We start from the raw sequence: 21,492 nt of genomic DNA, 5'->3' as shown, positions 1-21,492 counted from the left end.
TATGCATTTTATTATTTTTTAATTTTTATTGAATTTATTGGGGTGACATGGTTAATCAAATTATATATTGGTGTCAGGTATACAATTCTGTGTATTGTATTGTGTGTTCACCACCTCAAGTCAAGTCTCCTTCCATCACCGTTTATCCCCCCTTTACTCTTTTCTACTTTCTACTTCCCCTCTACACCCCTCCCCCTGCTCCCTCCTTCTGGTAATCACCATACAGCTGTCTGTGTCTCCTTTTTTTTTTTTTTTTTTGCTTAATCCCTTCACCTTTTCACCCAGCCGCCCTCTGACAGCTGTATCTATGAATCTGTGCTATTTAGTTTGTTCATTTATTTTGTTCATTAGATTCCACATATAAGTGAAATCATATGGTACTTGTCCTTCTCTGACTGGCTTCACTTAGCATTACTTTCCAGGTCCATCCATGCTGTTGCAAAAGGTAAGATTTCCTTCTTTTTTACAGCTGAGGAGTATTCCATTGTGTAAATGTACCACAGCTTTTTTATCCACTCATCTACTGATGGGTACTTGGGCTACTTTAAATAACGCTGCAATGAAGGCAGGGGTGCATATATGATTTCGAATTATGTTTTGGATTTCTTCAGATAAATTCCCTGAGGTGGAATTGCTGTGTCATATCATTTTGAATTTTTGTGAGGTAACTCCATACTGCTTTTCACAGTGGCTGCACCAATCTGCATTCCCACCAAGCAATTGTGTATTTAAAAATTTATTCAATGAGCATGCATTACCGTCGGTACTTATATATACTCTCTCATCCAATTTGCACTGCATGTCTGTGAAGAAGACATTATGAATCCTCGTTTAGAAGTGGAAACTAAGGTTCAGAGAGGTCAGTTATTGCCCACATTTGGGGCTCAGGTATGTCCAACTGCAAAGCCAATGTTCTTCCTACCAGATAGAGTGTGGAGCTGGGCTGTGAATCCTTGCCATCTGCTTCATTCTGACCTATGGGTTGGTGGCTTGTATTCCTGGGTTAAGTAGGTACAAGTGGGGTGTCTGTAGGGCACAGTGGCCTTTCCTGTCCACCTGATTAAAGGAAGAGTAACCTGTCTATCTTAACTGGGCTGATGGACTCTTCAGTCTTCTAGCCGTCAATAACCATCTAAAAGGAAGTACTGGGAACGGAGATAAGTAGACCATGTAACCTTGGGAAAGTCACTTTCCTCTCTGAGTTTTAGTAACCTCATCTGTCAAATGGGCCCAATAAAACCTATGTAACAGAGTAGTTGTGACACTAAAAAGATATCTTATTAAGGTCCTTAATATTGTATTTGGCACAATGCACATATGTTATAAATGATAGCTATCATTGCAATTTCTGTTTTACCTCACAGAAACAGGTTTGGAAAATACATAGAGTTGAAAATAATTGTTTAAGTCACAAGTTTGTTTCATGGCTAAGAATGACTACAACAACAGAAGGGCATTGGAAGCACAGGCAGCCTGGGTTCAGGAAAGAGAGCCACATTCTCCCAGCTGGTCCCTTCTCTTGCTGTTCCGTCATCTTAGACTGAAGCACAGCTGTTTAGAGACACGGAACTCATACTACAGATACATATGGTAGGAACCTTGAGCATTTTAAAAGTCAAAGACACGTGTAGGAGGAATTAATGCAAATGGCTTTGCTGCTTGTTATATGGTCCCCTGAAGGCGCATTTGTTAGAGGAACTCTCTCACGGTGGGCAGCTCCTCGGGAGGGCAGTTTGGGCTGGTTCCCGGGCTTGCCCGCCAGCTTAATTGAGCAGATAGCAGTGAACAGGAGAATCAGGCCGATCCTGGGGCCTTGTCCTGGCTACTCATTCTGACCCCAACAGGGGCACAGAGATCTAGAGGTTCTAACTCTAAGCTGCTCTGGTGGTAGCTGCACCCCCTGCTCTCTGTCCACAGAACCCACAGCCCATGCTGCAGGGGGGCAGCGTCTATCTCCACCCTCAGTTCTGCATCCTTTTCAGAAAGGCTTTTTGTGCTGAAGCAAGACTAACCCTGCCCCAGGGAGAGAGTAAAATGTGCTTCCAATCACGGGCCCTGGGGGAAGGGGTGAGCAGTGGGGCAGACTGCCCAGGCATGCAGAGGGCTGTTTTCTTTTAGCAAACACAGCAAGCATTATTGCCATTTGAATTTGTAATAAAAGAGAATAGGAGGCTCAGAGATTCCACTCGGAGTTAGATTCATTTGTGTCTTAACTAATCCCCCAAACAGTGTTTTTGGTTCGACATAATTTCCTGTAAGATAGTAAACTTTGCAGTACAGGACAAGTGTTAGTAGAGTTTTGGCATGAAGGAAGCAAAGAATAGTAACTTCTTTAAGGTTATTGCATTGGTCTTACCGGGGCTTATATTTCTAGGTAGATTTGGCAAACTAGTTCTTTCAAGTCTGTTGTTCAGGTATTGACAGCAGAGTCAGGGATGCACTGTGTAACAGTTAAGGCTCTGGAGACCCAGAGGGGAAAGCACTCTACCAAGCAGAAAAGGACGGATATTAAAATTCCACAGCTAGTTTTTCACTGTAGGTTTTTCAACAGTAAAAAAGCTGTTGAGATTTAAGATCATTTAGAGCTATAGAGAGAAATGTTCTCTTCCAAGCCAAATTTTAGAAAGGCTCTTTTCCTTTTTTGTTAAACAAACAACACATTTCCAGACTCACTGGTATATGTGCACGTGGCATATGTGTATATGCACACATACATATGCGCACACACACACACACACACACTCACACTCACACAAAGACACATCCTTTCTAACTTCAGTTTGCAGCCTCTATTCCTCCTTTGATTTGCCTTGTAATTCCTGAGTCAGTAATCCTAATCTGTGTAGCCCACTTTTATTAAGGGGCAACTCCTACATATTTAAAAGATTTAGCTGAAATAGGTGTGGCATAAAAATGTAGAATTTTAATAGAAATTTAGTAGGATACTCTTGTATTCTATAAACCACCACATCGCTTCCTTTTGAATTTCCAGAACCCTTGAATGAGGAATCATAATATTGGTTCTTATGGGTTATTTTCCAGGTACCCTTTCACCTCTGAGATCCCAAGCCTTGAAAAGGATATGTTTGGCATAGATATACCTAAGAAGCTATCTCCTGGAGAATCCCTTATAGATAGACAGGCTAGATGTCTAGAGCATTATGGCCCACATATTGTTTCAAACATGGGGGAGGCAGTTTCTTGGAGAGCTGAGTACAAAGGATCTAATTCCCCCACAATCTGGCATTTCAGACTTTGATAATCATCCCTCTACTTCACAGACAGACCCTCACCATAAATATCAGTTCACATCATTAATCTCAAACTGAGCACATTCTGCTCCCCAGTGGGCCTCTGTCTAACTATTCACCTTCGACCCCAAGAAGGCTACGCCAGTGTGTGGCTGACTGACAGGGAGATTACTGGCACCAAACACATCGGCAGCCTTGCTGGCTGTGCACATGAACACAAGATCATCTTGGGGTACCCCAAAGCCAGTCTCTCAGTCAGCAAGGCTTTCCCTCTCCCCTCTCTAATGAAATCTGACTTTAATTTGTGCCCATTACCTCGGCCTACACACCCATTCACAAAGAAACCTGCTTGCACAAGTTTGCTGCTATGCACAGCAGATTACCTCCACTGTGCCCTTCCAGGAAAGGGCCATCTCTCACTTCAGGCACACACTTCATTCTGACCAAGCATTCTCTTTGCTGCATAAATGCAAAAACATATGCACACACACAGGGTGTCCCTCATTTCCTCTGGAGTAATGAGAGCCTGGGCAATACTTTAAGTATTCATTTTCCAACATAAATTAGAACGGAGTATCGCAAATACCAGTGACATCTGCATGGATCCAGAATGTATTCATTATGGTCAGTGCTATTACAATGAAAGGAAATGCATTCTAATGGCAGGACATTTGAAATAATGTGTTGCTGGATTCTGCATCCATAAAAGCCATAATGAAGAAACAGGAGCATGTCAAATAAATTAAAAGGAGTAACAGGGACATGGGGTAGCTTCAAGGGCTCTAGGCAATGTCAGTGAGAAGGCACATTCACTGATGGAGCAACAGAGAGAGTGTTAGAATGGTTTGGAGATAGAAGAGGCAAGAAGAGCATTGGGCTGGCGTTCTAGAGAACTGAGGTTTGAATCCTGGCTCTGCTATGTGCTAGCTTTGTGATCCGGGGCATGTCAGTATCTCCTGCCACCTCACATTGGTCATGTGTAATACCAGGGCAGTCCACCGTGCAGGACTGTGCAAGGAGGAAATGAGAGAACATATGGAAAGTGCGTGGCAGAGAGTCTGATGTATAATAAGCCTCCAATGAACACTGGCTTTATTTTATTTTATTTTTTATTTTCTACTCAGCCATTTCATATAGGAGGGGGATACAAATAAGTCCTTCTTAGATCATGGCACTTTTAATCTACCCCATAAGCATAACCACTAAAATCTATTATTAGGAGAAAATGTGGTAGTCAAACCGGAAATTAAACGTTCGCTTTTGTTTTCCTTTTTGTTATCACTAAATAAAGGTCCAGCTCTGGGATTTCAGGCATCATTTAGATCTCCAAATCTCAGTTTCTTCTTTTATAAAGTAGAGCTAATAATACCTGCTCTTCCTACTCAGGAGCTTGTTATAAGGACCAAGTGAGATAAAATGTGTTTGGCAGATATTATTGGTTGGCTGACTTAGTCATTCCCAAGTAGAAGAGTTATTTGCAAACAAAGCTAATACTGCAGTTGGGGGGGGGGGGAGTGTAGCCCAGTTCAAGACCATGAAGCAGAAGGATAAGTCTTCTGGTTTAGGAGGGTTGTTCATTGGCAAAGTGTCTACTTTTCTGATTAACAGAGATGTGCCCCTTGTTCTGACCTCTTTTTTTATTCCTGAAAATGCATATGATATCCAAGGCTGCAGCCCTTTTTACATCGTAAGGAAGCAAGCATGAAGGAAAAGCTCACAGAGTCTCAGAGCATGAGACAGTACTGACATTAGCCACTGAACCTCAGCCAGCACTCAGTCACCTCCCTCCAAATGTACTGCGTGAAACAAATAAACCTTCCTTTGTTTAAGCTACTGATACCAGAGTTTTCTCCTCCTCAAAGCTGAACACAATTCTGATACAATGCATAAGTACTCTGGAGAATTAAAAGCCCTACATCTAAGTACATAATCATTTTTCTGCCAACATGATCATTCCCTTGGACCTATCTGGCTAATTTATGTATGCCCTGTAAACAGATTTAGTAATATCTCCTCTAGGAAGCTTTCCAAGACCCTGGGCCCAGCTGGACTGGCATTTCCCCCACCCTTCGGCCATCTAAGGTACTCCATAAACCCTCTATCAGTACATGTTATCCTGTTTTCTAATTATTCATTTACTTGTCTCTTTGCCCTACCAGTTAGTTAAAATGTCTCAACAACAATGATCCCTATTTTAGCCATTTAAATTTTTTTCTAGCACTTGGCATATACCTGGCACACAGTAGATAACTCATTAAGTATTTGTTGAAATACTGAATAAACCAACAAAAGAATGATCTGAAAGGACGCGAAATAAAGGATAAACAGCCTGGGGTGCCTTATTAGCCATTCATATTTTGAAACACTGCAAATAGCTTTCTAATTCCTGTTACTGCTTTTAGGAACTCTGGATTGGGAAGCGTAGGTCTAGGCAGTGATTTTTTTTATTGTTTTAAAAGTTACTCCACTTGACCCTTGTTTGAGTTCATGACATTCCTCTACTGGTACTCCCTACATTATTTTTATGCTGTGTATTTAGTCCATACTTATCTACACAAATATTATTTTCTTCTTTGTTGTTTTAGAATTTATCCCTTGTAATAACCAAGACATCCTGGGAATAATCCCATTTGGCACCAAAACAAATATTCACGTTCCCCAGCGGCTCCCTTCCCAGGTGTTTGAGCAATGTCCATGTGACAGGGGCTTCTGGGAATTTCCTGCTCACTCTGCCCTGCCTGGGTCCTTACCATCCCTGAATGCAGTGTGCAGCTGCCAGGGGTGGGCCTATAATATGTGGCTCAGTGTCTCCTCTCTTTCTAAAGCCAGCTTGTCTCTGTGACTTGTATAGATCACAGCCTTCTTAAAGTATGATTACTAGTCCCACTGCCAGAAAAATAATGTCAAATACTGCAGCATTATCATTCACACTACAAATCAGAAACATGTTCCACTGTTATGAGCGTGTTTTTAAAGAAGTCCACAAGGTGAAGTGGTTTCCTTGACAGTCGCCAGTGTCAAGCCTCAGGTCTGAACTCTCTGTTCCCACTGCCTGCAAAGCTCCCCGCGCCCATTTTTGCCTGGCTGGCTCCTTTGTTCTGCCAGGTTTCAGTTCAAAAGTGACCTCCATAAGCCATCTTTGAACACCTTATCTATAGTACCTTCTTCTCCCCAGTCCCTTCCTGTCAAATCACCCTGTTTCATTTCCATCCTAACACTGCTAATCTGAGATTATTTTGTTTATTTAGTGTTTTTTTCCCCTTCAATCTCTTCCCACAAGAATTAACTTCCACCAGAGAAAGGATCTCATCTCTCTTGTTCCTCAGCAACAAGAGCCGTGCCTGGCATAATGTAGGTGCTCAATAAATATTTGTTGAAAGTGAGTAAGAAGAAAGCGGGCAGTGTGTGTTCACTCAGCACTTGGCTGGCCTTTACAGAATTTCCTTTGGGGAGTGGGGCTAAGGATGGGGTTGATGGCCACCATGAAAGCTCAGGGGTGTGAGGTTGGTTGGGAGGCTACCTGGAGTTAGAAAAACAGCCAGAGTCCTGGTCCTGTCACTTACAAGATGTACACGAATTGGCACATATCCCTTAATCTCTCTGCGCTTCAGTTTTGTCATCTGTGTAGTAAACTGTTTCAGAGGATTGGTGCCACAATTAAATGAGACAGTGATGGCAGAAAGTAAATAAATTAGTTCCCCTCTGCCTGTCCCGTAAGGCTGTAAAAAGAGGAAGAGGCCCAGAAGCCCTGGGAAAATGCCTTTTCCCATTCAGGCAGTCACCTTAGCAACTGCAGTGATTTCTCGCAGAGAAATCTCAACCTGCTGTACCAGGGAGTCTAGCTCACAGGCCAGTTTTGAAATCCTGAGTCATTCGCAAGGCCCTGAGCAAGAGTCTAGCTCGCAAGACTATTAGAGATTTATTCCTCGCTCCCCAGTCTTATATGAACTTATATTGAACTCGGGCTGTTTTCCACAGTGGTAAACTCGTACATCTGCTTTAAAGCACTTTGGGTGCTGATTCTGCCCCATCATGTGCTTCTTCTGGTCTCATCAAAACTAGAGCATTCAAAGCCATCAAAAGCCTTCGTCCTACGGCCTGATAGGGACCCTTTTGGTGGCATCATCCCTGACTGCTATTTACCTGTTTGAACACAATTAATTCCTTACACTCAACTCATTCTATCTATTCATTTACTCATTCAATAAGCATCAAGTGAGTGCCAACTGCATACATGTCCAGCCCTAGTAATAAGAGTCACCATATACTAGTAGTTATTACATGCTAAACACCATGCTTGACTTATGAGCCTCAGGCCATTCATACCCCACAGGCACTATGATTATCCCATTTTCAGATAAGAAAACTGAAGTTGAAGAGTTTAGGCAAATCGCCTAGGTGGGTAATAAAAGGAGGGTCAGCACTCTAACCTAGGGTTTCTGCGACACCAAGCCCCATTCTGTTCATCACTGTACTCTAGTAAGTAGGTCTTGAACATGCACTTGGTACTTATCAGGGTGCTGGATATGTTGGAGAAGAAGATAAGAGTTATGTTTTGAACAAAAGCAGGTATGAGAGCACAGGCACAGGATGTAGAATAAGAAGGATGTACTTTAACTCCTGACTCTTGCCACTACTAGTTCTAGCTAGGCAACCTTGGATAAGTCACTTACTCTCACTCAGTTTCCTCATCCGTGTAGGATAGAGATAGCAAACCACTTCTTAGGTTTGTTAGAATAAAGAAATGAGATGTCTGTGGGCAACCTGTAAATTGTAAAGGTACTGAATCAAGGTCAATTTTCTTGCTTCCTTGGTTATTTCTGGTAAATATGTGTTTAAATGACTTAGCTGTGAACCTCAGGTTATAAGTACTATTATACCCTAACAAGTACCATTATAAAAAGACTTGTGACCTTATATCATCTCATCCTATGTCACCTGTTTAGTGTTTTACACTTCTGAAGAGTGTAGGGCATCACTTATATTTATTTGCATTTCTTACATACTATCATTCACATTTGTTCTCTCACTTGACCCTTGATACAGGCAGAGAGGGTGCTATTGCTCCTAGGAGACTGAGGAGAAAACTGAGGGACAGAGAGGCTCTGTTGAAGGCCTGAATCACAGATCTACTCAAAGTCTTTATTAACCATTGAATTTATGAACTGTGGGAGGTGGGAAAATAAGCAGCATTTGCAAACTTATTAGACCATGGAACCCTGGAAGAGTAGATCAACAACTCACATAATCACATAATTAGTGTTCAGTCTAATATACTTGGGTAGCCCTGCATTCGGGGATATCCATTCATAACTGCACATGACATGCATCCATTCAGTAGGCTGCTGAATCTTTAAGCATGGAGAGAGTCTGGCCGACACAGAACAGGTGTATGCCCTGAAATGTGGAGGAGAGACCAATCGCTGCATAGTAAGCACCATGCAAACAAAGACTGTGTCTCGTTTTGATTTCTACTATAGCTCCAACATCTAGCACTGTTTGGCACACAGTAGACACTTGATAGAATCCTATATAATAAAAGCCTAATCTGCTAAGTGTTCAGTCGTCCATTCAACCAATTAAAGCGTAATATGCTAATGATATGCTAAAGCCACTCAACTGCTTGCTATGATGTGCACTGACCACCAGAGGGCAGACAGTCGACCAGTTGCTATGACGTGCACTGATCACTAGGGGGAGACGCTCCGACTGTTAGGTTAGCTTGCTGCTGGGATCTGGCCGATTGGGACTGAGTGAGATGGGCTGGACATGCCCTGAAGCCCTCCCGTGGTCTCTCCCCAGCTGGCCAACTTCCCATGTCCCTCCCGGGCCCTGATTGTGCACCGATGGGGTCCCTTGGCCTGGCCTGCGCCTTCTTGCAATCCAGGACCACTCAAGGGTTGTCGGAGACCCTGTTTTGGCCCAATCCTGCAGACCAGGCCAAGGGATCCCACTGGTGCACAAATTTGTGCACTGGGCTTCTAGATTGTTAAATAAGTGAATAGGGAATGAAAGTTGTAGAAATGACAGGTTCCATTGCTTTCAGAATGAGAGGCTACACAGTTTTTTGTCATCAGTGATTTCAATTTCTCTATCTAGACTTCTAGACAGTGCTTAATTTATTTTCTCAAAACAAGAGACAGAGAATTGTTCCAATGGCCTTTTGCATCCTGACTGCAGAGGAAGGTTGCCCTGCTCTTTGTTGATGAATAGCACATTAATGAGATCTCCTTGAAACAGTCCCACCTCTATTATGCAGGCAAAATTACATTTTCCAGCATAATTATTGTGTCAGCTGAGCTCCCAAATTTTGATATTAATTGGTTCACTTGCAAAGGCAACATCAACATATTAGTTTGTCAAACCTCTGGAAAACTGAGGGGAAACTCATAGTTTTAAGCAATGATTATCAACCTATACTTCTCTTTTATTCCATCTTCTGTTTATTTCCTACCAGCCAGGACTGGGCAAGTTTTATTTCCTATAATAGTTTTTAAGAGAGGAACTAATGGGTTTCTTTAAAATGTGTGGTTGTTGTTCTTACTTTTTTTATCGCCATTTATTCCCTCTATCCCCTCTTTCACCTCCCCCCCGCCCCCCGCCCAGTCACCACACTGTTGTCCATGTCTATAAGTTCTCTTGGTTTTTCCTCTTTTTTGCTCAATCTCTCCACCTACATACCACTTACACTCCCAATCCTTACTTCAGACTCGGAATGTAAGCTCTTTGAGAGCCTGGACCTTGAATGTTTTGTTGAAAACTGTATTCCCAGCCCCAAACGCAATGCTTGGAACAAAGTAGCACTGAATAACTGCTGTTTCTCCTCCTACTGAGATTCACTGTTTTAAAGTAAAATCTCTTTCACTTTCCCCCCACCATCTATTTCTCTCTCTTTCTTGCTCTCTCACAGATGCGCTCGCGCGCGCGCGCACACACACACACACACACACACACACACACACGTCTTGCTATACACTATGGCATTTTTCCCACAAAAAAATACATGAACCATGGAAGTTTGGTTAAAATGTGTCATTAGAGGAACTTTGGACAGTCTCTTTGTGTTGTGTAATTGTCACCACGCTTTCCTTCCCTGTGCCACAGATTCACCTGATCAGGGCTTGGGACACAGGGCTAATCCCTGAGCTGTGAGTCTGATGAATCACAAAAGCATGATAGAATATTCTCCAACATTGTTCATTCAATAATTTTTATTTTGTGGCTGACCTTATTCTACTAGAAAAAATATTTTTCTTTTTTTTATTGTAAGCTGTTTATAGCTACTTAAGTCTGATTTTGTTCTAGCTTGGAACCATGACTTCCCTATTGAGTAGTATAGGTTCTGTTTTATAAACACAAATCAATAGGATAATATGATTTAGTACACCGACTTACTAGCTCTGTAACCTTGGGCAAGGTACTGAACATATCAGATAAAGTCTGATGTGAAATTAATAATAGCACCTTCCTCCTCGGTTGTCACAAGGATTAAATGAGAGATAATTCATGTGGAATGCTTAGCTTCTTTTCATTATTATAACCTTTGAGGGTTATAATGATAGACTAACAGCCATGATGACCAAGTATCTAAACAAATTCATCACCTCTACAAGTCATCTCTTTTTCTTTTTGGGGGTCGGGGGAGGGCGAAGAGAGAAACATTGATGTGATAGAGACACATCGGCTGGCTGCCTCCCACATGTGCTGCAGTCTGGAGGTGGGGAGCAAACCTGTAACCCAAGTAGGTGCCTTTGACTGTAATTGAACCAGTGACCCTTCGGTGTGCAGACTGATGCTCCAACCACTAGCCACACCACCCAGGGGGGCTACAAGTTATCTTTTTATTTTCTTTCTAAGAAGCCACTCTCCTCGACTCCATTCACAGAAGTAGAAATTCACAACAGGTATGCTCTGTGAGTCCTGTTTTATCCCTAAGCATGACTTTGTCCTGCAGAGTGCAGATAGCATTTCTGGATTGCTTCTGGCTGGATGATGTCATTCATCTGACCCCCTGCATTTCTTTGTACAGTCTCTGTAACACTCCTTTCCTCATTTGGTTCCGTAAAGAGTCTTGGCTGGCTGGAGACTTGACCCTTCATTTTAGTTTGTCAAAAATCCATAAGCAGAGGGGATGAGCCCTCAATTCTAGGGGCATACTGGGCTGCAGCATCTATGCCTGGCCTTTTCATCTAAGCAGCTTGCTGGTAATTGCTAAGTTTTCCCTTCTGAAACAATCATCCCCCACCCCAATTTCTCTTCCCACTCTCATCCTAACCCCACCCCCCGTTAATTATCAGTTCTGGAATTAAATGGCTTGCCTCTCCTGCCGTTGCCATGACAACAGTTGGCCTGCACCTGCCACTGGGTGAACAGTGTCTCTTTGAGAAGAGGCGATGGCAGTTGCTTGCTCCACAAAAGCCAGGGAGTAAACTAATGTTTACCTGTTTGGGGAGAGAAGTTCCTGTTCATTCCACCTTAGGCATTTTCCTGGCAAGCTCCACCTCCTCTTCCTTCTCAGATAAACTGCCTGCTAGCATTCAACAAAGAAAATGAAAATTTTTTTCTGATAAAAATGCCAAATCCCTGTTGGCTTGTCACAATTCTATCCACTAACTTTACTTATTCCAGCCAAGAGGTTAGAAGATCTGAATCTTCCATCTCCTAAGAAAGGCAGTGTAGTACAGTATAGGAGTTGAAAACACAGAATTTTAAGCCTGATAGATCTGGGTTCTAATTCTGGTTGAGTCGCTTTGTAACTGCGTGACCAAGACTTAATCACTTACACTCTTTTTTTTAAAAAAAATTGGTTTTAGAGAGGAAGGGTAAGTAAGAGAGAGATAGAAACATCAATGATGAGAGAGAATCACTGATTGGCTACCTCCTGCATGTCTCGCACTAGGGGTCAAGCCCACAATCCGGGCATGTGCCCCGACCAGGAATCAAACCCTGACCTCCTGGTTCATAGGTCGATGCTCAACCACTGAGCCATGCCAGCTGAGCAGCTTGTCAGTTTTACCTGGTCCTTGTCTGAGGAATAAAACAGTGCACTGCCCCCAGAGCATCTAGACCAGGACGCAATTAGCAGGCAGGGGCAGCTGAGAAATGCTTCTCTCCCTACCTTTCCTGCGACTCTGTCAGCTCCTCCTTCTCCACACTATTTTTCTCACGCTCAATCTCACTTTCCTTTAAATAGAATTGATGGAACCAGAGAGACATGTACTCACCAAGGAAACAGATGCTTTTCTGTTTTACAACCACACTGCAACCTACGGGAACGACTGGCAGTGGTGCTAAGGAGTAGGGGAATGAGGCGTTTATGTGAGAAACTGGTTTTCTTCCCTGAAACCCCTGTTTGTGGATAAGAAGTATTTCTTTTATGAACCTATATCCACTCATACTTAGGTCCTGTGTCCAAACAACCACAAGTACGTGAACGCTGGTGTTTGGGGAATACCTTCCCATTTAGGGTACTGCAGTTTTGTCTCAGCCTTTGGCCACCTTCCTAAAAAGTCTGAAGCTACCTCCTTGCAGTCATTGGCTAGAAACTTCATAGCAACTTGAAAAAAAAGAAAGGAAAAATACCCAACAACAAAAACAAAAACACACACCAGCTTCTGCTCCCGGCATGTGTCGCAGATGCCTGATGTGGGTTTCTGGGTAAAGAGATGAATGCAGTCCTTGGAAGCCGTCGGAAAAATGAAATTATTGACCCTTTGCATGCTCTCACTGGGAGGAAGTAAGAAGATGCTGGAGACCAGCAGGTTTATCCTAAAATAAAAAAGTCACCCCTAACAACAATTTCGCTGTGGCTGACGCAGGTCAGAGGGGCATAACCAATGACATCAAATTTACTTATTCTGAAACATAGACTGGAGTTTTGTGACCTCCTAAAACCTATTATGCTTAGTGCCAGGTCAAAACGGCTCAGGAGACAGACACAGACAAAGAGAACAGGCTCCAGCCAGACTCTTCAGCCCTGGGTCTAACTCAGGGACAAATGTGACATCAATTTGATTCTTTGATTCTTTTAAAACGTCTATAGCCTTGAATCTATTTGGAAAATGTTGGTGTTTTAGCATTCCTTCTCTCCATTTATCTAGGAGGAACTAGGTAACAACCTTCCAAACTTGACTTTAAGTTAGAAGAAGGCAGGAGCTGTCAAAATAGGGGTATGAATAAGATACAAATCAGACAAACAGCTCCCTTTCACAACTACTTTATCTCAGTTACTAGTTTTTCCATCTAAAAGAGGAAACCAAAAGGAGAATACTTTCAAGGCTTCATAGCATCTTTGTCCTTTAAGTATAATGGGATGTGCTATTTTGATGGGGAAACTTGGGCATAAAGGAAAGCAAACGACATACCCATAACAATTCATGAGATGTGCCTACGGGAACAAACCCATCCGATTCGGAAGTCTGTCCATTTCTTCTGAAGTCAGGACAACACTGAAGTCAAGAGGTGAAGCCTAATAGGAAGCGGTACCAGCTTCCTATTCAGTTCAGTATGACGTACAAAGCCCTTTGGAGGGTGGACTCACCCACCATCCCACCTCATCTCCTGCCACGTCCACCGTGCACTTCCTCACCTTCCCACACAGCATGTTACTCTCACTCCTCTGAGCCTCTCACGTGCTGGTCTCGCTGCTTGACTGGCCTTCCCACCTTTCCACCTAGAAAGGCCTACCCCTACCCATCCTTCAAAGTGCAGCACAAATGCTATCTTTTCTGGTCCTCTATTCTGAGTTAGTTATCCTACTCTATATCCAACATATTTACTATAGAGAATCATTACAGTGTAGTGGGTAAGAGCCCACATTCATGAGTCTGAAGGCCGGCTCTACCATTTTTTGATGTATGATCTCATATATGTATAGCTTCTCTTTGACTGTTTTCTCATCTCAGATGAGAAATGAAGATAATGTATTAACCACTTGTTAAGACTGTTGTAAAAAAATAAATGAGATGATATATGTAAATGTTTAAAATACTTCCGGCACATAGCTGGCATTTAATAAATGCTTCTTTATAATAATTTATAATTATACCCTGTAATAATAATAATTATATTGCACTTAAATGTGCAATTAAAGCTGTTTAATTAGTTCTCTCTTTCAAACTAGACTTTGAGATCTTTAAATGCAGGAACAAAGTCTTTTATCATCTTCACATCCCTGAGGCCCAGCATGGGGCCTGACACCACAGTAGACAGTCAAAAATGTTGAGCAAATGAAAGAAAGAATTCCTCTGCAATCTTTTCTGCATAAGAAATTAGAGAACTGCTCTCCAAAAAGTGAATGTTATCCTGATAAGCTCTGAGGCCAAAGATATAAAGAAGGTTAGCCTGCCAAACATCACAACTACTGCACTGGACGGCAAACAAAAGTGGGCTAGCGTAACAGCACAGCCTGCACAGTGACATCCAGGCAGGCAGATGAACGTTATAATGCAGGCTGCTCCTAGCCAGCATTTCCTGTGTGAGGCAAATGGAATAAGCTAGAGGCCCCCTTTGGCCAAATTTTCCAACTGTGAATTGATTCCCTGGTTATATACATCCACACAAAATAAAATAAAGTTGTGATTCGCACAGGCAAATATCTGAAAATCAATTACTTTAGCAAGGAGGCTTGCTATTACTATAAGTAGGCAGCACAATGCATAGCATGGTTTCATTCTTCATTGGGGTGAGTAAAAAGATAGACAACCCACATCAGCAGTGGCAAACAAAGCCAGCTCAGGCTCCCTAGCAGGGAGATGTGACTGTTAAGAGACAATGCTGAAGGCCACTAAAATGTTGGAACTCTACTTCTGTATATTAAGCAGCCCTGACACTTCCATTCCATGTCACAAGTATCAGAGCCATTTTCTTTGGCTTCCAGCTAGGCCTTCTGAAATGAAGATAATGCAAAACCAAACCATGAATCTGCAATCAGAGGACAAAGGAAACTTAAGTGTACCATGGACTCAGTCCTCTTTTATCTTCACAAACGAAATCATCTGGAAGAGAAATGCCATATCTAAGAACATATGGTTATTATTTTAGAGGGGGGAAAGAGTACCTACTATACAGCCCCCCCAAATTTTTTAAAAATGAAGATTTAAAAAAATCTACCAAGTAATAGAATCTATAAGTAGATTTTTTCTATGCCACATTTGATAAAAGACTATATTCCTCCATATAACTATATCCCAAAAAACTGGGGGAAAGACTAATATTTGCAGGGAAATAAAAACAGACTACAAAGAAGCAAAGAGGCTGGATGACCTGCCCAAGGTCACCGTCAGTCACAGGCAGACCAAGCATAAAGGCAGGTCGGCCGTGGGTCTGAGCCCCTCCTCCTCTGGAACTAGCTGCCTGTTTGATCACAGAATCAGCACAGTCAGATTCACACTGATCTCAGCAGGAGCTTTTTGCCTGAATTGAGAGCCAGCTCTGAAGATGAAAAATTCTACAGAAGTCCCAAGTATGGTTGTCACTATTAAAAAGCCATTTGCCTCTTACTTAAAAAAAAAATCACAGAAAATCTCAACAGCAAATCACACTTTAATATTGATCTTGCTCCTTTCTCCTCTGAGCACAAGAGTTGAAGGGTCCTTCCCTCTGACTTCCTCCCACTACACAACTGCCTTCTAGGCAGCAGCCCTATTGCCACCCCCTCTCTTGGAATATATATTACTTCTCAGCAGGCTCCCTGCAGGAGTAGAGAAGGAGCCAATCTGTGAGGGAGCAAACACAAGATCTCCAATTATAGCACAGAGAAGACAGAAAATTGCCACCCAAAGTGTAAATTACTTTTTTGCTTGGAAAAAAAAAAGAATCACTCTGGGTTTCAAAGACACCCTTTTAGAAGATGACTCCACAGTGGTTAATATCCCTGTTCTGCATATCAGGACTCTTGCTCCCCCACACTCTCCAAGAACCCTAGCCATCGATATCACTGTATATCACTGTATCCAGGATTTGGAGATTAGACTACCACATGGAAGGGCAACAGGCAAAGGCAGGCTTGGTTGGCCGCTCCTCAGGCAGTCTACACACACCTCTTTTGCTGCTGACCCTCAGAGGACACGGTGCAAAGATCAAATGAAGAAATGTCCCTTTATAATGCCAGAGGCTAAAAAGAGAAGTGCTTACAGAAAACAGAGGTCACAGCGATTCAATGTCAAGGCAAGTAAGATCTCCCAAGTTAGAGAAGCAAGACCAAACGGACCCTCTGAGGATTGTGGGTGAGTCCCCTTGGCTTTCATTCGGGGTCACAGAGAAGTGTGCTGGCCTCTTGGAGCTAGTCCGAATGGCGGGTAAGGGCACAAGCCCTGACACCAGACTGCATTAAAGTCCTAGCTCTGCCACTTCCGAGCTGTGCGACCCAGGCAGGGCAAGCTAATGTTTCTGAGCATTAATTGCCTCATTTTACAAGTAGGATAATAACTGTTTAAAAGCTTTACGTGAGGATGAAATGAGAATACATATAAAACACTGTAGAAAGTAACCCTTCAGTAAATGGTAGCTCTGATCATTACTGTTGTTAATTAGCAGGACAACTACGCAATAAAATTCAGGGCAAGAAAAAGATATGACCAGAAGTACAGATATTTGGCCACTTCATGTCAAACAGCTTGCGAAATCAAAACTGAAAAAGAGGAAAGAAGGCAGGGAGACTCCAGCTGGTAAGAAGGAAGGAGAAAACATAGATCTGTTACAGACCAGTACATTTCAACAGGGCAAGACTCTTGCTTTGTTCCTGCCACCGGGAATAGTGCTTGGAATCCAATGCTCCCTGAACTTCTGTGCAGACTGTGGGATGTGACTGTGGGGAAGGAATGCTGGCAAAGAGACACAGGCTCACTAATCCAAGCAGACCTGGGACTCAGGCTCCCAGATGAATTTCTCCTCCATTCCCTGTGCAGGCAGACCCAAGCTTCCGTTCTGTCACCCTTACACTTCACACCCTCTTTTAATACTGTCAGCAGTAAAGAAACGTCAGGAGCAAAACTCTGTTTGGCTTATTGAGATGGAGAGTGTCTATCATAAAATAAGAGAACTTTCCCATCAAAGGCAGTATGCCCTGAAGTGCTAATTGGAATAAATTGAGCCAAATGGTAGTTCTACACAAACAAACTGAATGGAACCAACAAGTATGAATTTAAAGGTTAAAAAGAAAATCTGACTCCTCTTCCTGCCAAATTGGAACATACTTTTCAAGTGTTCATTGTACCAAAAAGCGGTTCTGTCAAGTCCCAGTTTAACAAAATCCCCGCTGACACCGCGGCAGCTTGGCTGGGGGAAACAGCTTGACATCGTGGTTGCTAGTAAAGAAACGCCATGCTTCATGACTATCTTCTCAAAATGACACGAAGATTCAGCTATTAAATTCTAAAGCCTGTCTCTCCCACTGACTAGTACCTTTGAAGGGAGTTAATCTCTTCATAAGGGCCCTGTATCCTTCCAATCAACAAGACTGGCATGTGACCATCCAGACAAGAGTGTTCATTCTAATCAGGTTCTCGCAAGACAGAAGTGCCACCGCTACCCTGTGGAGTCTGCACACTGCGCTTCTAAAGTGTCTTCTTCCTACTGGTCCTGTTTGAACTCTCGTTCTGGAGGAAAACAAAGGTCTAGGGCTCTGCTTGGCCTGGATTTTAAGGAGCTAGAGAGCTAGTCTTGGGAGAAGAGGTGGAGTGCCAGCCAATGAAATAATTTAAAGAGTGTGTCTAAACCAAAGGTCTATGCAAAATGCTGACAATTTAGTCAACAATTAGACAAGATGATGATTTAGGCCAGTGATGGCGAACCTATGACACGTGTGTCAGAGGTGACACACAAACTCATTTTTTTGGTTGATTTTTCTTTGTTAAATGGCATTTAAATATATAAAATAAATATCAAAAATATAAGTCTTTGTTTTACTATGGTTGCAAATATCAAAAAATTTCTATATGTGACACGGCACCAGAGTTAAGTTGGGGTTTTTCAAAATGCTGACACGCCGAGCTCAAAAGGTTCGCCGTCACTGATTTAGGCTTTCATCCTCACGAGCATAGTCTAACTAGTCTCCCAAGCTCTGGTGTTTAAAATTCCTCACTGTCTTCCCACAGCCTGCAGGGTAGGGCTCAAATACCTTAAGGAGGCCTATAGGCCCTAAATGACCTAGACTCTGCTTTCTTGCCTCCACTGTTCTCTTCTCTAGAGCTTTTACATAAGTTGTTCCCCAGAACAACCCCTACCCCTGCTCCACCTGTGTCTGCCTCATTTTTCAGACCTCTGTTTATATATAACCTTTTCTGGTAAGCCTCCCCTTGTCCTCCAAGACTCACTTAGGATCCCCCCCGCCCTTTTTTTTTGAAGGGAGGGGGAGAGACGGAAAGGGAAACATCGATGTGAAAGAGACACATCGATTGGTTGCCTCCCGCATGTGCTCCAACCAGGGCCAGGAATCGAGCCTGCAAACAAGGTCTGTGCCTTGACTGGAATCGAACCCTGGACCCTTCAGTCCGCGAGCCTACGCTCTATCCACTGAGCCAAACTAGCTAGGGCAGGAGCCCTTCTTAAAGTAGCCAAAACTTCCCTTATCATAGCACTTCCCCCACACCCATATAGGTGCCTGGTTATATGCCCATCTCTCCCACTAGACTTAGGATCCACAAGATTAGGGACCATGTCTGTTGTAGTTACCATTATATATCCAGTTATCCAGGATATAGCACAGTGCCTCACATAGAGTAGGGTCATAAGAAAAGAAAGGGAGGGAGGAAGAGAGAGAAGGAAGGAAGGGAGGGAGGGAGGGAGGGAGGGAGGGAGGGAGGAAGGAAGGAAGGAAGGAAGGAAGGAAGGAAGGAAGGAAGGAAGGAAGGAAGGAAGGAAGGAAGGAAGGAAGGGAGTCCGTTCCTGAGAATGGCCGGAAGATGAAGTTGGAAGGGATTCCTTGAGGCTCTGTAGGCTTAAAGCAGGGCACCCGTGGCTTTGCCATAGTAGACAAGGAGCTAGATCTAGACCGAGAACCACAGTTCCCAAGGGAGGGAAGAACCAGGAGATGCAGATGTGGGAATAGTACTCAGCATGAAGAAAGAGGCTCAGGATGTGGGGCAGGAGAAAGGGGAAATAAAGGACTGTACTTGTTGGTTTGCAAATAAAGCCAAACAAAGAAGGGCTGAATCCTGGCTCCCCAGTAAAGTAACCTTGGACAATTCATTTAGCTTCTTTCAGTGAGAAACCTAAACTACATTAGTGATTTTCAAACTGAGTTCTGAGGGAACCTAGGTTTCTACAGAGGTCCCTTGTGGTCTATCGTAAGGAAAAGAGGAGGCTCACCAGCAGATGCGGGCCCCAACTTTAACCAGACAAGAATTGTTATGCACTGGAGTTCCACTTAAAGCCCGCTTGAAAAAAAGGGTGCTTCTGCTACAACTAAAGTTCTGAACAGCAGTGGCCTGGATGACCTTTCTAATACCTCGTGGCCTTAGCAGTCCTTGATCCTGCGGAGCAGAGGCGACCATCTGGACATTGTATTTTACTCTTGCCCCTCAATTGTGTTGATGGCACAGCTACTGCATTTCCGAGAGCCTGTGCTCACCACCTGAGCAGAATGACAGGGATGGTAAATACACCAACTCCAGGTTCACTGTGAGGCTGAGGCCAAAATGAAATTCACTTTTAAATTTCACATGGTGATACAGAAGCACAAAGGAACACTTTTTTCCCTAAACAAAATTTTGTGTTCCTATGATCTAGGACTCATTGCGTAGGCGTCTTGCATTGGCAAGAAAGATATCATAGGTCAGAAATAAATAATAATGGGTCCAGAGCCCATTAAAAAAAAGTTACCCAATTCCAATCAAGAAGGAACAATGCAAAAACTTATCTAGTCGGTCCACCTGGGAGCCTAATTACCATTCAAATACAGTGCCCCTCTTCTGAACAGATACTCGGAATGTACGAAAGAATAAAGCAAAGTTAGTGCCATTACATACTTTAAAGTCTACCTTTATCTGAAGGTTACAGGCAGGAAAAGGCATGGATGAGAGGGAGATGGGAATCTTACAAAATAAGATCTTCAAAGCCCTGGCTTAGGATGGAGATCCCCTTTCTGTGCTGTTCCTTGGCTGTCCGTATCTCACGGGGCATTAGAAGGCCACAATGTCACTCTACTTCAATTCTGAGAACAGACAAGCAGCAATATTGTGATCTTACCTGAGTCCTTCCTCGTCACCCTGAAAGAAACAGAAAGAAACAGCATTAGAAATTGGCATCGGAAGAAACCGATTTAGACTTCCTTTCCCAACCTGAAAGCAAAGTGTGTGTTTATTGTTAACAAGAGACAAATCAGCAGATGTCTAGGGGCTAAGACAAGGGCTAACACAATCCTGTGTTCAAACTGCCCAACAAAGGCGAACTGATCATTTGCCCTTGCAAGCAGACCTAGGAGGCTTAAAGAATAGCTTTGCTGTTTTACTTGTATGGTTGGCAGTATTTAGTTCTGAGCAAACTGAGATCCCAAAATAGCAGCGGGTCTTAGGCAAAAGCTGACCAGCTCCCAAGGTATCAAGCGGTTTCCCTCAAAGATTCATTTCTGCCTTGGTCTTGCATTTTTTTCTCCAAAGAGAAACACGGCAACTCTAATATACAGAACACCGTCGTGAAAAGGGCACTGAGCTGGGCCTCAGGAAACTGGGATTCTGGTCCAAGCTCTGTTGTTCATTAGCGCTGTGCCCTTGGGCAAGCTAATGAGTTAATCTGGACCTTGGTTTTCTCTGTAAAAGGGTAGTTCTGGCATTTGATGATCCAGATCACTCTCAGCCAAACAATGGCATATCTGTTTCTTCTTGTTCACTCTGCAGAAACAATGTGTGAGTGTTATTTTTCCAGGTATTTCATCCTCTGATCCTAACTTTATCAGTGATAAAAAAAATTATTTCAATGAGCCTCTTTCTTGTCCAAACTAGATTTTTCTATACTTTGGGGTGTAGTGTTCTATTAAATATTAATTACGTGTCCAGGTAACTTATGATTTTTACTGACTTGTGTGCATTCTATCAACTGCTGAGAAAGAGGTATTAACTTTCCAGGTATGATTATTGAATTATCCACCCCCGCTTTAATTCTGTCCATTTTTCTTCAGATATTTTGAGTCTTATCATAAGCAAATACATGTGAATGCCTGTTACATCTTCCTGAAGAACTGACCCTTTCATCATCATGAAAAGTTACTCTTTTTCTCTGATAATACTCTTTGTCTTGATATCTG

At 42.9% G+C, this 21,492-nt stretch overlaps 1 protein-coding gene and 1 non-coding gene across 2 annotated transcripts in view; both read right to left on the bottom strand.

Moving 5' to 3' along the window:
• Window positions 1-21,492, bottom strand: part of TRIM44 (tripartite motif containing 44) — a gene marked incomplete at its 5' end in the record, with an annotated part of 83,301 nt that overhangs the window by 20,658 nt on the left and 41,151 nt on the right. Inside the window, one exon of the mRNA XM_006103738.2 lies at window positions 20,439-20,458. Coding sequence (XP_006103800.2) covers window positions 20,439-20,458 — 20 coding nt within the window. The remainder of the gene's footprint in view (window positions 1-20,438; window positions 20,459-21,492) is intronic.
• Window positions 4,362-4,497, bottom strand: LOC111823466. Its single transcript, XR_002826492.1, has one exon. It is a non-coding gene; the product is annotated as a small nucleolar RNA SNORA29 (small nucleolar RNA).

Source organism: Myotis lucifugus, unplaced genomic scaffold, assembly GCF_000147115.1.
Source record: "Myotis lucifugus unplaced genomic scaffold, Myoluc2.0 scaffold_502, whole genome shotgun sequence".
Taxonomy (NCBI): Eukaryota; Metazoa; Chordata; class Mammalia; order Chiroptera; family Vespertilionidae; genus Myotis; species Myotis lucifugus.
Note: the sequence above shows the minus strand (reverse complement) of the source record. Positions and strands in the feature narration are given on the sequence as shown.